Consider the following 12,211-nt stretch of genomic DNA (forward strand, 5'->3'; position numbering starts at 1 on the left):
TGATCTCTTTTCCTAGCTCCAGTTACGAGCCTTGCTGCCACATTCTGCACAGTCTGAAGGCGATTTACAGCCTTTTTGTTGAAACACATAAAAAGAGTGTTGCAATAATCAATGCAAGATGACACAAAGGCATGAATTATCGTTTCCATTTCAGTTTTTGAGATCATAGACCTCAGTTTAGTGATATTCCGGAGATGATAAAAGCAGTTCTTCACCAACTGTTAACAGTGGTGATCCAGGGACATGTCCTTGTCAAACACAACTCCTAGGTTACATAAGCTAGGTTGGACAGAGGGACCTAACTGACCTAAATGCTGCTTTATGATGAGTTGAGGAAATGTACCTGTATTCTATGGCACTTTCCACAGACAGAGGGCAGTAGATCCTATCGTAGGTCGTCTCCTGTACACAAGACAGATAATAAGTGTGCGCTCATGCACAAATATAGATATATGGACAACGAACCAAGACTGGTGCATATGAGGCTACTGACTGTGACTCTGTGAGTGATGACAGTCTGCAAGGCCTCGGAGGAAATCTGCAACAAGGATCCAACCCTCCTGGCCTCAGCCTCGCTGAAGATACGTGCCACCTCAAATGACTCGCTCTGAAGGAAAAAAAAAAACTGGTGTACAATTTAAACGTATAATCTGCATAATTCCCACTCTCTCTTCTCCACACACACCTCATATGAGCTGAAGCAGACGTTGCCGAGCTGCAGGATGGAGGAGAGGATGGCCCAGATGGTAGAGATCTGGTCAGCATGCAGGCCAATGGTCTCAAAGCACTGAACCAAAAGCTGGAAGTCCTGCTTTTCCTGCTTCATCTTCAATTCACAGGCACCACCCTCAAGGAGGACAGACAAAAATACATGTGTAACATGTAGAACAAGTATAGAGGGAGGGACAACATTAGATAATGGAGAATAGTTCCGTCACTGATGTGTGATGTACTTGGTTTAGGTAGTAATAGGTCTCGGCTCCTTGCAGGTAGAGCTCCTGTTTGTCCCAGTCGTTCATACCTGCCAGCAGCTCATAGAACACATGGTAGTTCCTCTCCTCATTGGCCTTCAAGGGAAATGAGACAAGTACGAGACAGTGAACACAATTAATTCCACTGTCACGGACAAATGAGTGGCTGTATTATTCACTAAGTCGTTCACTCCAAACCAGTAGGAAAGAATGTGGAAAGAATAAAGGTAATAGGAAGATAAGATTCTGCAGACATGCCAAGTACTCTGTGATGCTTTAATGAGGCAAAGTGTTTTGAGTGAAAAGCAAACAACAACAGGTTAACATGCTCACAATGACGATATTAAAAGTTTGATATGTAGCAGTGATCACCAGTGGCCACCATCTTAGTTGAGTGTACATATATGTCTCAGGAATATCTTCGGTTTTTTAGGTATTTGATTATAACCCAAGCTATTGGACAAATTACATGTTTTACTGGATGATGGGTTTAGAGAAAATGTTGGGATCATAAACGTTATTACAGTTTATCCTGGGGAATCAAGAATGTCTAAAAGAATTTGTCAAAACATTTCACTCAGAAGCAGCAATCTGATAGCTTGAGGAAAAGTCAGGGGATCACCAATGTAATTAAGATTCATCCTCTGGGAACCACGAATACCAGAGGTATTGTACCAAGGTACACCAGTACCAAATTGTGTGTCAATCCATTGAGTAAATGTTGACATATTTAATTTGATAATTTAAAACTTTAACTTGTTGATGGTGCTTACTGAAATGTCACGGGATTACCAATTTTGTTAGTTCTTTACTAGTTCTCCTGAGACCTTGAGTATCTGTACCAAATTTAGTGGGAATCGCTCTAACAGTTGTCGATTTCCATCATTCAAAACAAAACAAAATGTGCCTCATGGTGTGGAGACATTTCACTCGATTAATTGAAAACTTTGACCTGCTGATAGCATGAAAGGAAACCAAGAGGGCATAAAAGTTATTGTGATTCCACCTCTGGGGATCATGATGTCATTGTCATTTGACATTTTTAGAGCAGTGTGACTCGCATGGCTAAAAACTGAGGATAGGAAAACTATTCCATCAGTTTTTACAGATGAAAAAACTGAAAAAACTGAGCCTCCAAAAAGTTAATTTTCCAAGAATCAAAAACACTCAACCAGAAAAGAAGAAGTGACAAATTGACAAATCATCCAGCAGCCTTATTCACATTGCAGGGACTAAAGCCAATGTGATCGCTTCTCTATAAATGCAACATCATGGACTTCTCCATGATGTCTGTTTGAGCACACAGCACACCTCACTCAATGTCCTCACCTGAAAGACAACTCTTGACTTCTCAAGGAGATATTTGGACAACGAGGTCCCTACAACAACCCCACTGTCAACCAAGATTAGAGACAGTGGACAATAAAAACAGCTGCAACCAATCTCATCAGGGGGAGCAACAAAGAAGCGTATAGTGAAGATATTTCAAACATCAGTTGGACTCACTGGAGAATGTGGATGTGGAGGTACTTGCCAAAGCGGCTGGAGTTGTTGTTGAGAATGGTCTTGGCATTCCCAAAACTCTCCAGGATGGGGAAGACCTCCATTGGCTGGAAAAGAAAGAAAGTGAAACAAAGACAATGATGGGACACTTTTTAGGAGACTGTCCCCCTGCCAAAAATGCCCCAATAGATCATTTTTACAAGTAATCTATTACAACCCATGTTTATGTTCATTGTAGTGCAACCACTGTCATGGCTGTAGTAATAAGGAGCCAAGAAGGATGTCAGGTGATTGAGTATAAAGAGCGACAAAGTCCATAGAAGGTTGGGGTGGATGGCTGTTTGTGCCATCCACCCCAACCTTCTACGGACTTTGTCCCTCTTTATACTCCATCACCTGACATCCTACACAGCTCCCTTCATAATTACTACAGCCATGAGAAGTCAACGTAACTACATACAAAACATAAGTACGTCATGTTCTACATTACATGCTTAACTATATGTACTTGCGCGAAAAGGTTAAGTAATGTAACAAATGTACTTATTTTAATCCAAACCATGATCTTTTCCTAAACCTAACCAAGTAGTGTTGTTGTCTAAACTAAACTGCAACTGATTTGTGAGTGTTACGTGTAGATATGAGAACATTTTCATCTCCTGCCACTACTTGAGGCACTCATGTGGAAATGCAACATGACCTCTGTGGTCATTTGGGTTAGAGGATTAGCAACTTTGTAGTGTGGCTAACTGATAAAACTTTACATTAATGAAAGTGTTTCTTTGTGTTTGCTACAGGCGGCAATCTCCGTGTCTGAGCAGGGAGGCAAACCAGGAAGTGCCTCAAGCTGCATTCTACCGAAATTCAAGCAGGGGGTGCTAAGTTTGGCTTCAAAAAAATTCTGTCCATTCATTTCAATGCAAAATGAGAAAACTTCTCACTTGATTTATTACCTCAGAAACTTTTTTTGGGACAACACTATAGTCTCAATCGCTCCTAGCGAATGTTAATAGCTCTAATAATGGCCCCATTTAGAAGAAAATAGAAGATAAAGAATTGTATGATTTGGGGCATGCTACCTTTGATTGACAGGTCACTAACAAGATGAGGCGTCATCAGGAGAGAAACAATGCGTATCCATGGCAACGTGTCAATAAAGTTATATATAACGTTATATAGATATAAAAAAGGAAGTTTACCGATTTGGTCTCATAACTTTGACCCTTTCACTGTATTTTCACTTAATGACAGTTTATTTGAATGTTTTGTTCCATAAAAAATGTCTTGTTCAGCGTTTGGTTGGACTAACAGACACTCCAAGGAGTCACTGTTCGCTGTTTTTCTGAGGTAAGTAATGTACATTTTGTTTTTGTTTTTTTGCTAGCCAAAACTAACATCCCAGTTAATGCTCCAGTTATTGCTAACATGAATTAGCAGTGACTTCTCTCAGTCAGGTTGAGGTGTAGAGAGGCTGTAGTCAGTGATCAGATCCCTCTCGCTCCTTCACAGTCCAAATATGGTCTGCTCCCCGTATCGGAATCAAGATGGCAGCGCTGAACTCAACGCTTCCAATGGGCCACAAACAATGGGTGACGTCACGGTGACTACATCAGTTATTTATATACAGTCTATGGTTTTCTACAGTAAATTACCTGTCGCAGGTTGTCGTTTCTGCCCTGATACAAGGAGCTGAGGTAGTGGACTATCAGCTTAGTAGCTTCAGTCTTCCCTGAACCACTCTGGCCACTATACAAGAAATAGAAAATGAAATGGATATGCTGAATTTTAGCAGTGGTTGAAATGCCATTAAACTGCATTTCCAATGCATGGTACAGCACGGCTCCACTCAACATGCCTCACACTTTTTTTGGTTTTCTCTGAGCAAAACTTGGGTATAGTACCTGGTATCTGGTACTTTACAATTGAGGTTTTAAGCAAGCTAAGCTGATACGAGAAGGTAGAGTTCAAACAATGCAGACCATTGATTGGTCAGAGACTTTGGACACACACACACACACAATACCTTATAGCACATTACATTTGGTGTTGGTTTTGATATTTTCATTGGATTTGTTGACTGTGATTAAAAAAATCTACAATAGGAAGCCTTATCATTTAACATAATGTTTGTATCTGTATAGATTAAAAATGATGGAGAAAAGTTTTATGAAGAAAACGAAAAGCAAAACTGCTTAGAAATTGATGATACATGATAGAATTGGTGTTTTGGTCACCTTATAATGATGCACTGCTCCTGTGTGGAGGTTTGAGACTGACTGAAAGCTGCGTCGGCTATGGCATACACATGGCTGAAACAGAGAACAACAGAAAGTCAAACATAGGGAATGGACAACGTGAGGTGGGCAGATGTTGCAAAGAGTTGTAAATCAAAGTACAATAAGAAAAAGAGGTGTGAGAAGTGTTTGCTCACGGTGGGTTTCTCTGCTTGTCTTTGCCCTGGTATTTCTGTCTCAGCTCCTCTGTGTAGATTTGAATGGGCTTGAAGGGGTTAATGGACAGCAGCATGTTTCCAATGTAAGTCTGTGAGTAAAGAAAATTGTAATACTGAAAACAAAATACTTTTTGGGGGAAAAACAAGTCTGAAAATCTAATTTAGCAAAAACATTGGTGTTTTTTTCTTATCTGCCAAGATGATCGCCACTATTTGGCTCTCATGTAGCATTTAAGCATGAAATGTGTACCTTTGCAAAAAAGATCTTAACTTAAGGTCCTTCTTACTCGGTTCTTTGGATAATTCAACCAAATCTCATCATATTTCTCAGTGGACGGTTCAATTTAATTTAATTTAATTTAATTTAATTCAATTCAATTCAATTCAATTCAATTCAATTCAATTCAATTCAATTCAATTTACAGAGCCCAGAATCAGACTCTACAGGACACGACATGCTCTGCTCTTTGACCCTCACAGCTGACAAGGACAAACTCATAAAAAAAAAAACCTTCAACAGGAAAAAAAGAAGAAACCTCAGGGAGAGGAACAGAGGAGGGATCCCCCTCCCAGGATGGACAGACGTGCAGTAGATCTCGTTGTACAGGACAGATCAACATAGTAAAATACAGTCGATAGAGAGAGGGGAGAGGGAGGGAGGATAGAGGGGAAAAGTTTAGAGGAGAGAGAAAGACAGAGAAGAACAAGATAAAAAATGACAACAATAATAGCAATAACCCTACAGCTGCTCAGTTTTAAAATGCTTCTATACACTATACATATAAGCTTTTTCCAAAATCTATTCAACATAAAATTCCAGTTGCGGCACAAAGTATTTGCCCCAAAAGATTGGAACAGTTTAGTCATTTGAAAAATGCTTCAGATCATAGAGTGAGGTCAGTAATGTTACTTACATAAATGCAGTCACGGTGGAACCTCTTCTTCAGATTTAGAAGCACTGAGCTCTCGCAGACCTCTCTAAGAACATCAGGCAAAAAGGGTGGAAAAGTGCATGTTTATCCTCCTCTGAAGGTACTGTGTGTGTGTGTGTGTGTGTGTGTGTGTGTGTGAGAGAGAGAGAGAGAGAGAGAGAGATAGAACTCACTCCAGCTGGGACAAATCTTCCACTTCATCCACCTCTACAACTCTTTTGCTGCCAGGAATAAGCACCTGAAAAAGGCAGAGATATTAGCAGCTAAGAAGACACAAGTCCACATTAAAACGATACATCCTTTCTGTCAGTCAGGGCTGTGAACTTCAGATAACTTTTTCCTTACCTTCTCTCCACAGTCATTAACTAGTCTGGCTAACATCGAATCAAAAATAATTTTGATTTGAAGAAAAAGTGACTGATCCTTTGCCAGAGCCCTTTATGGTTTAAGATGTGTTTTGTTTCTGCACTTCCCTGCTGCTAAAGGTCCACTCCACTAGTAACCTTTCCACAGCAAGTAACCAATCCACTTGCAGCAGTGGAGCAGCGTGATAGCTGATATACTGCAATCTCATAGCAGCATGCTGCGGTGTGTTGTATGCTCTATTGTATCTGCACAGACCAGGAAATAAATAAACCAGCAGTAAGTCTTTTATGCCCTATTGTCTTGTGTGCACACTGGCTACAAGTGATGATTAGAACTGATATGCTTACATTCCAACCCTAAGACGTTAGACTATAACTTTTCTGAATAGGGGTCATGTTTGTCTCTTAGGTTTCGTAGTAGAAAAATACTACGTACACAGATAAATCAATAAAAATGGCTCAGGAGTACTACAATGTTAAATGGTCAAAGTGCAAGGCAGTCTTTCCAGAGCATGGGTGTCAGTCAGATAGGCTTTTTTGTCAGTCCAACACTTTGTTCTGGATCAATTACCTGGACAAGTACTGGCCATTTTGCTATGAAATGTGTTATGGATACGAATTATTCTTTGAGTCTCGCGCCAAGATATCCTCCTTTCCAAACACCCTGGTCCACTTTTAGGCTTTTTCCACTTTCTTAAATGTAAAACCGGGCATGTTCATTGTCACTGGCCCTATTCATTGCCTGCTTTGGAGACAAGTTCCTGAAACTATATGTGGCCCTTACTATATGTGAGTTCCAGGTTTCTTACAAGGGTTGCTGGCAGTGCTGTAAATCATGACTGGTCAAGGAGATGTATTGTCACATCACAACCACAGTGATCAACATTTTACTATCACATCTGTATCAATCAGGAGATCGCAATTAAGGGCCTGCTTACCAACTGTCCACCCACTCAGGTGTTTCGTTTAATTTAACCTCATTAGACCTCCTCTTGGGACTGTATGGACCAAAGTGGTTGATTACTTTTCTTGCACCTGTCAGTGTTATTGCACCTTTATCAATATCATTAGTTCAGGAAAGCCAAATACAGGCTGGAGAAAAGACTGTTTGGATAAACTCCTGGTGCCCATCATATAATGTGCATGCCAACTAAACATAATGTCTATCTCCATCGCCTTAATTTAATAATTTCAACAATATAACTGTGATATTTTCAACAGGCAGAGTACCACCTTGTTATATTATATAGGACAGAAGGTAGACACCTCTACGGTTGATGTGAATGGCAGAGATGTTTGTTGGATAGTGGAATAATCCAGGCTTTATCGCTTCAATTTATGAAAGTTGATAGCTGGAGGATTAGGATCTGGAGGAAAAAGGAAAAGAACCAGAATTCCCAGTAGGTTCTCCAGCCAATCAGAGTCTGAGCAATTGGTACACTGCTGGTCAGCTACAGATAATGTCTGTACAATCAACTGCTCAATCAATCAAGTGGCAAAAGGGGGTTTGCTTTGCATCTAATTTTTCTTCCCTCCTCTAGGCCAGGGGTGCTAAGAGGACTTTTTCATACCTGTGTGGTGACCATTCGACTCTCAAGCATCTCCTGGGTGGGGTCTTCTGATTCCCAGGGGCCCCTGCCATTGTGGGCAGGAACAGTCCTGGTCTGGCCCTCATCATCATAGACTGTCCACTTGGTTAGCTTCTCTACTGTCTGGTGGGGCAACAAGTTCTCAGCACGCAGCCAGTCCTGATCCCACACACAGCAAAGACAGATGATTGACTTTCAAAGAATCATTGGATCAAAGATTCAACTACATGTTGTCACACTCCCACTGTTGTTATTTTTCTAGGATTATAAATTTCATACCAGAGTCTGCCACCAAAAACGTAACACATACCTGAGGGTCTCCACTCATCCGTGGGTTACCAGCCCAGTGCACCTCTGGCTGGTTGATAGTATACACGCCCCCCTCACCCATCAGCTGGGCCACTTCCCTGTCTGCCTCTTCTTCATACAAGGACCGGACACCTGGCATCACAGCGCTTGTCTCCCCATTTGGAAAGGGCTGAGTGGTGGACCTGGGTAGCCCAGCTGCAGCCTCTCTCTCCAAGTCTGGTCCCTTGGCTCGAGTTGGCGCACCATTTTTTGTTCCGCCTGACAAACGCATCTTGCTCAGGTTGATTTGAGAGGGGTCCAGTTTCCCTCTTGCAGCCTGTAGCACACTGACTCCATCTTGATTGTCTAGAGCAGCTCTCCTGTTTCTTTCCTCAGAGTTGGATGATCCCTCCAGTGCACCATTCGACCCAGGGCTCCTCTCTGACACATCTACACCTGACGCTAACCCTCCTGGAAAGGACTTCTTGATGGACTTCAGGAGGCTGAGATCTGGTTTGACAGGAAGCACAAGCCTTGCTCCTGGTTTAGGGGGTTTTGGCTGGGATGTAGTGGGTTCTCCTGGTGGTCCCATTGTACCTGATGGAGAACCATTTCCAGGAGCTGCCTGGGAAACATCAGCTAACTTTGCATTGCCCAGTTTGTTCATCCTGGGGAGTACCACAGCAAATTTGGCTTCTACCTCTTTCTCCCCAGCTGGGACCACTTCCTCCCCTCCCTCCCCCACAATTCCCTGGACGCTGGCATTCTCTTTACCCAATTTGTCTGCAGGGGAACTCTTGTTTTTCTTACTTGCCAAGCTGGTTTTACTGGCAACTCTCATGGCCATCCTATGTTTGAGGATATTACCCTTAGATTTTCTGGGCCCTTGCTTCTGTTTTATCATCCGAATGGAGAGCCAGTGGGAGAACCCAATGGCTTTAGTCCAAGCAGAAAACTTCTTTCTCACATTTAACCCCCGTGGCATGTTTTTCTGAATCCAACCAGACATTCGGCGAAGAGTGGTCATCCCTGATCTTCGTGCTATCAAACATTCCTTGGGTTTGCAGGACCCCCCATCACTGGCATCACTCTCTGATGTTTCCTCATCAGGCTTTGGTAACATCTTATTTGCTTTGTTCCGGAGAGATGCCATCTTTACCTTCCCCAAGAGCAACCGACCTTTGACGGCACCTCCAGTGTCCTGCTGCTCTGCAGGGTCCAGAATGGCTTTGAGGTCTTTACCTTTGGCTTTAAGAAGCATAATTCGGTTTTGGCCTTTGATGGCATTGGTCAATGTTGGTTCGGCCTCCTCCTCTTCCTCATCTGGATCAGCTTCTACAGGAGCATATTTCTCATTGATCTTCTTTATTTTGTTTGCTAACTGGGTCTTTCCCTTTGCTGTGTCAACCACATTTCCAGAAAGACCTTTTGGTGGTTGCGTCTCCTCTGTTGCAGAACTGGATTTTTCCTCTTTCTGTCGTTTCTTTTTGTTCTTTTTTTCATCTTTGGCTTTTTGTTTGGCTTCCTTTTCTAACCTTTGCTTCTCTGCTTTGGCTCTTTGTTTCTCCTCTTTCTCAGCCTGCTTATCTGCCTTTGTTTTTTTAAACATCTTGTGTTTCGGTCCTTGTGCAGGCCTCGAGGCACGGGGAGTCTGTCTGCGTCGTCTGCAGGCTTTGTCAGCTGTTGGCTTTGTGTCCTCCTTGGTTATCTCCTCGTCTTCACCCACATCACTGATGGATGCCTCGGATACTTCAACTTCCTTCTCGTTTATACCTTCTTCTTCACTTGATGTGACTGGTTCGCTTCTGGATTCGGCTTCCTCCGAATGCTCTTTGTCTGATTCCTCGTCAGCTGTCTGTCCCGTGTCTCTCTGACTATCTAACGCCTCAGCCTTCTCCTCACTGCTCTCCTCACTTCCATGTGTCTCAGATGGCTCTTCGTCGCTGCCTTGCTCCTCCTCCTTCTCATCATTACTACTCGTCTCCTCTTCTGTCACCTCCGCTGAGCTTCCTGTATCACTCTCTGATTCGTCCTCTTCCTCACTCTCTGTCACCTTGTCACGTCTCTTATTTTCAGGTTTCGTAAGGAGCTTGTTGTTTATCCTCACTGCTTTTGGTGAAGGCTTGAGTTTGGACTTGTTTATGCGCATCTTACCAACTTTGTCATGTTGAGGTTGTGATCTATGATTTACAGTTGTTCCATTCCCTAGAGTGCTCCCCACTTGTTCTTTTGGTTCTGTATTTCTCTTTTTACATTGATCTACTTTATTCCTTCTATTGCTCTTTGCTGCATCCGTCTTTCTGTCCTTCACAATTGGTGAATTCACTCTACATTTTTCTTTCCCATCAGATACTTTAGAGGGAGGCTGAAGTGCTTTGGAACTATTTTGTCTCACTTTTTTCTCCTCATTTCCTTTTTTTGCTCCATCTGCCCTGTCCTTTGTGGCATTTGTTCTACCTCGGGACTTGACCGGTGACATGCTATCAATTCTTCAGAGTTGATATTACCTAGAAAATTAAAAAAATATATACATATACTTATCTTTTTTTAGGTAAAGCATTGGGTATTTTTAACCTTTTAACAACACACTTGGATAAGTTAGCCACTCAATAAAATGAACCACTACAGGTTGTAAGTTGAGTAACATGTCTGTCAAACTCAGTGAAACCAGGTCCTTAGCTCAATCTATCAGTATCTAGACTAGGTTTCAAACTTTTAAGTCCCTGATCCTTGTTCTAAAGACACCCAGGTCAGACCTAGTTTAGCTACGGCTGACCTGATTTGGTATCTGTCTATGTTTGAGGGCTGCAATGCAGCTCTATCAAGACAAACTTGACAGTGCAAAAGTTGCTATGACTCTTTTCCATGCTGGATGACAACTACTATCCTTTTCCTTTTTGTTACAGCAAACAATAGCCATTATCTGCAGGTTAAATCTAAACGGCAGTGAAAGGCTATCTTTAGATCTGCCTAAATGTAGTTGTATAGCCTGTACGCCCTGGGGGGAAAGCAGTGAGAGCTCATTTCAGTGTAATATAGCTTACCAGGCTTCTCAGGTGAAACCCAGGCATGGCTGGGGGGCTGCAAAGTGCTCCGGCTTGTCCTCAAGAGCTGGTGTCAGTGATACAAATGTTCAGCCATGCTCAGAAAGAGAGCTGAAGGGAAGTTACACACCAATATCCCACCCACTAACATTATACAGGGAGGCACACAGCCAAATATGTAATACACACCCACCAAAAAGTTTGTGTGGTTTATGCATACGCACAAAGCCTCCATCGACAAAGGTGAGCTGGCGTGCACGGACGCATACACACACATACACACAAGGTGCCTTCTGAATAATACAGCTCTACCTGGCAGGTCATACAGCTCTGCTGCCGTTCATATGGCCAGCTGGTGAATGCTGCGGAGGAAAGGTGAGAGGTGCTGCCTAGAGTGATCAACAATAGGCGCTGATGGATGAGAGAGGGAGAGAAAGATAGAGGAGAGAGAGAAGGGGTTCATTACCCAGCTTTTTCCTCTGGGAGAGGGAGATTCCATTAGTGTGTACAGGAATGCCGAACAGGCTTAATTTCTAAATTGTCATCATCTCTGTGCAGGTTAATGGACATTTTTTGTTTTTTTGTATAACATAGTCTTACTCAACATAAACGACAGATTTAATACAGCAGGGGTAGACTATTGTCAGTAAACCAAATAGATTTTGCCAGATGGGACAATCTCTGAAATTGGATAACGGGTTGCCAGGGGGAATGGACCATAGCTGAGGATTGTCTTAATCCAACTTTAATTTCTTCAGGTTTCAGAAATGACAAACAACTGAGGAGGGAGCTGGTGATTTGTAAAGCTCTCCCACAATTCGCACTCTCAATGTAACCTAACCATCACAAACACATTTTGGAGGTGGATTCAAAGTAAAACTTCAAACTTAAAAATATCAGAACATAACAGATCATAGGAAGTTATATGGTGTGTACTAAGATGGATAAAGCTGTAAAGCCATCACCACATATCAACAGATATTTGAATGTGCAAAAACAAGCTTTTCTCCTCCATAGGGAAGATACCGTATAATTTTGAAAGTTATTTTACTGAGTCAACAAAAAGT

At 42.2% G+C, this 12,211-nt stretch overlaps 1 protein-coding gene across 1 annotated transcript in view; it reads right to left on the reverse strand.

Annotated features, from left to right (window-relative positions):
- Nucleotides 1–10,249, reverse strand: part of myo15b (myosin XVB) — a 61,987-nt gene extending 51,738 nt beyond the window's left edge. The window contains exons 1-13 of the mRNA XM_059324240.1: nt 8,123–10,249; nt 7,795–7,971; nt 6,032–6,096; nt 5,841–5,904; nt 4,906–5,015; nt 4,709–4,783; nt 4,127–4,220; nt 2,478–2,581; nt 2,301–2,364; nt 954–1,067; nt 686–847; nt 494–607; nt 344–402 (exon numbers count right to left, since the gene is read on the reverse strand). Coding sequence (XP_059180223.1) covers nt 344–402; nt 494–607; nt 686–847; nt 954–1,067; nt 2,301–2,364; nt 2,478–2,581; nt 4,127–4,220; nt 4,709–4,783; nt 4,906–5,015; nt 5,841–5,904; nt 6,032–6,096; nt 7,795–7,971; nt 8,123–10,249 — 3,329 coding nt within the window. The remainder of the gene's footprint in view (nt 1–343; nt 403–493; nt 608–685; nt 848–953; nt 1,068–2,300; nt 2,365–2,477; nt 2,582–4,126; nt 4,221–4,708; nt 4,784–4,905; nt 5,016–5,840; nt 5,905–6,031; nt 6,097–7,794; nt 7,972–8,122) is intronic.
- Nucleotides 10,250–12,211: the final 1,962 nt, after the last annotated feature.

Source organism: Centropristis striata, chromosome 21 (genome assembly GCF_030273125.1).
Source record: "Centropristis striata isolate RG_2023a ecotype Rhode Island chromosome 21, C.striata_1.0, whole genome shotgun sequence".
In the NCBI taxonomy this organism is placed as follows: Eukaryota; Metazoa; Chordata; class Actinopteri; order Perciformes; family Serranidae; genus Centropristis; species Centropristis striata.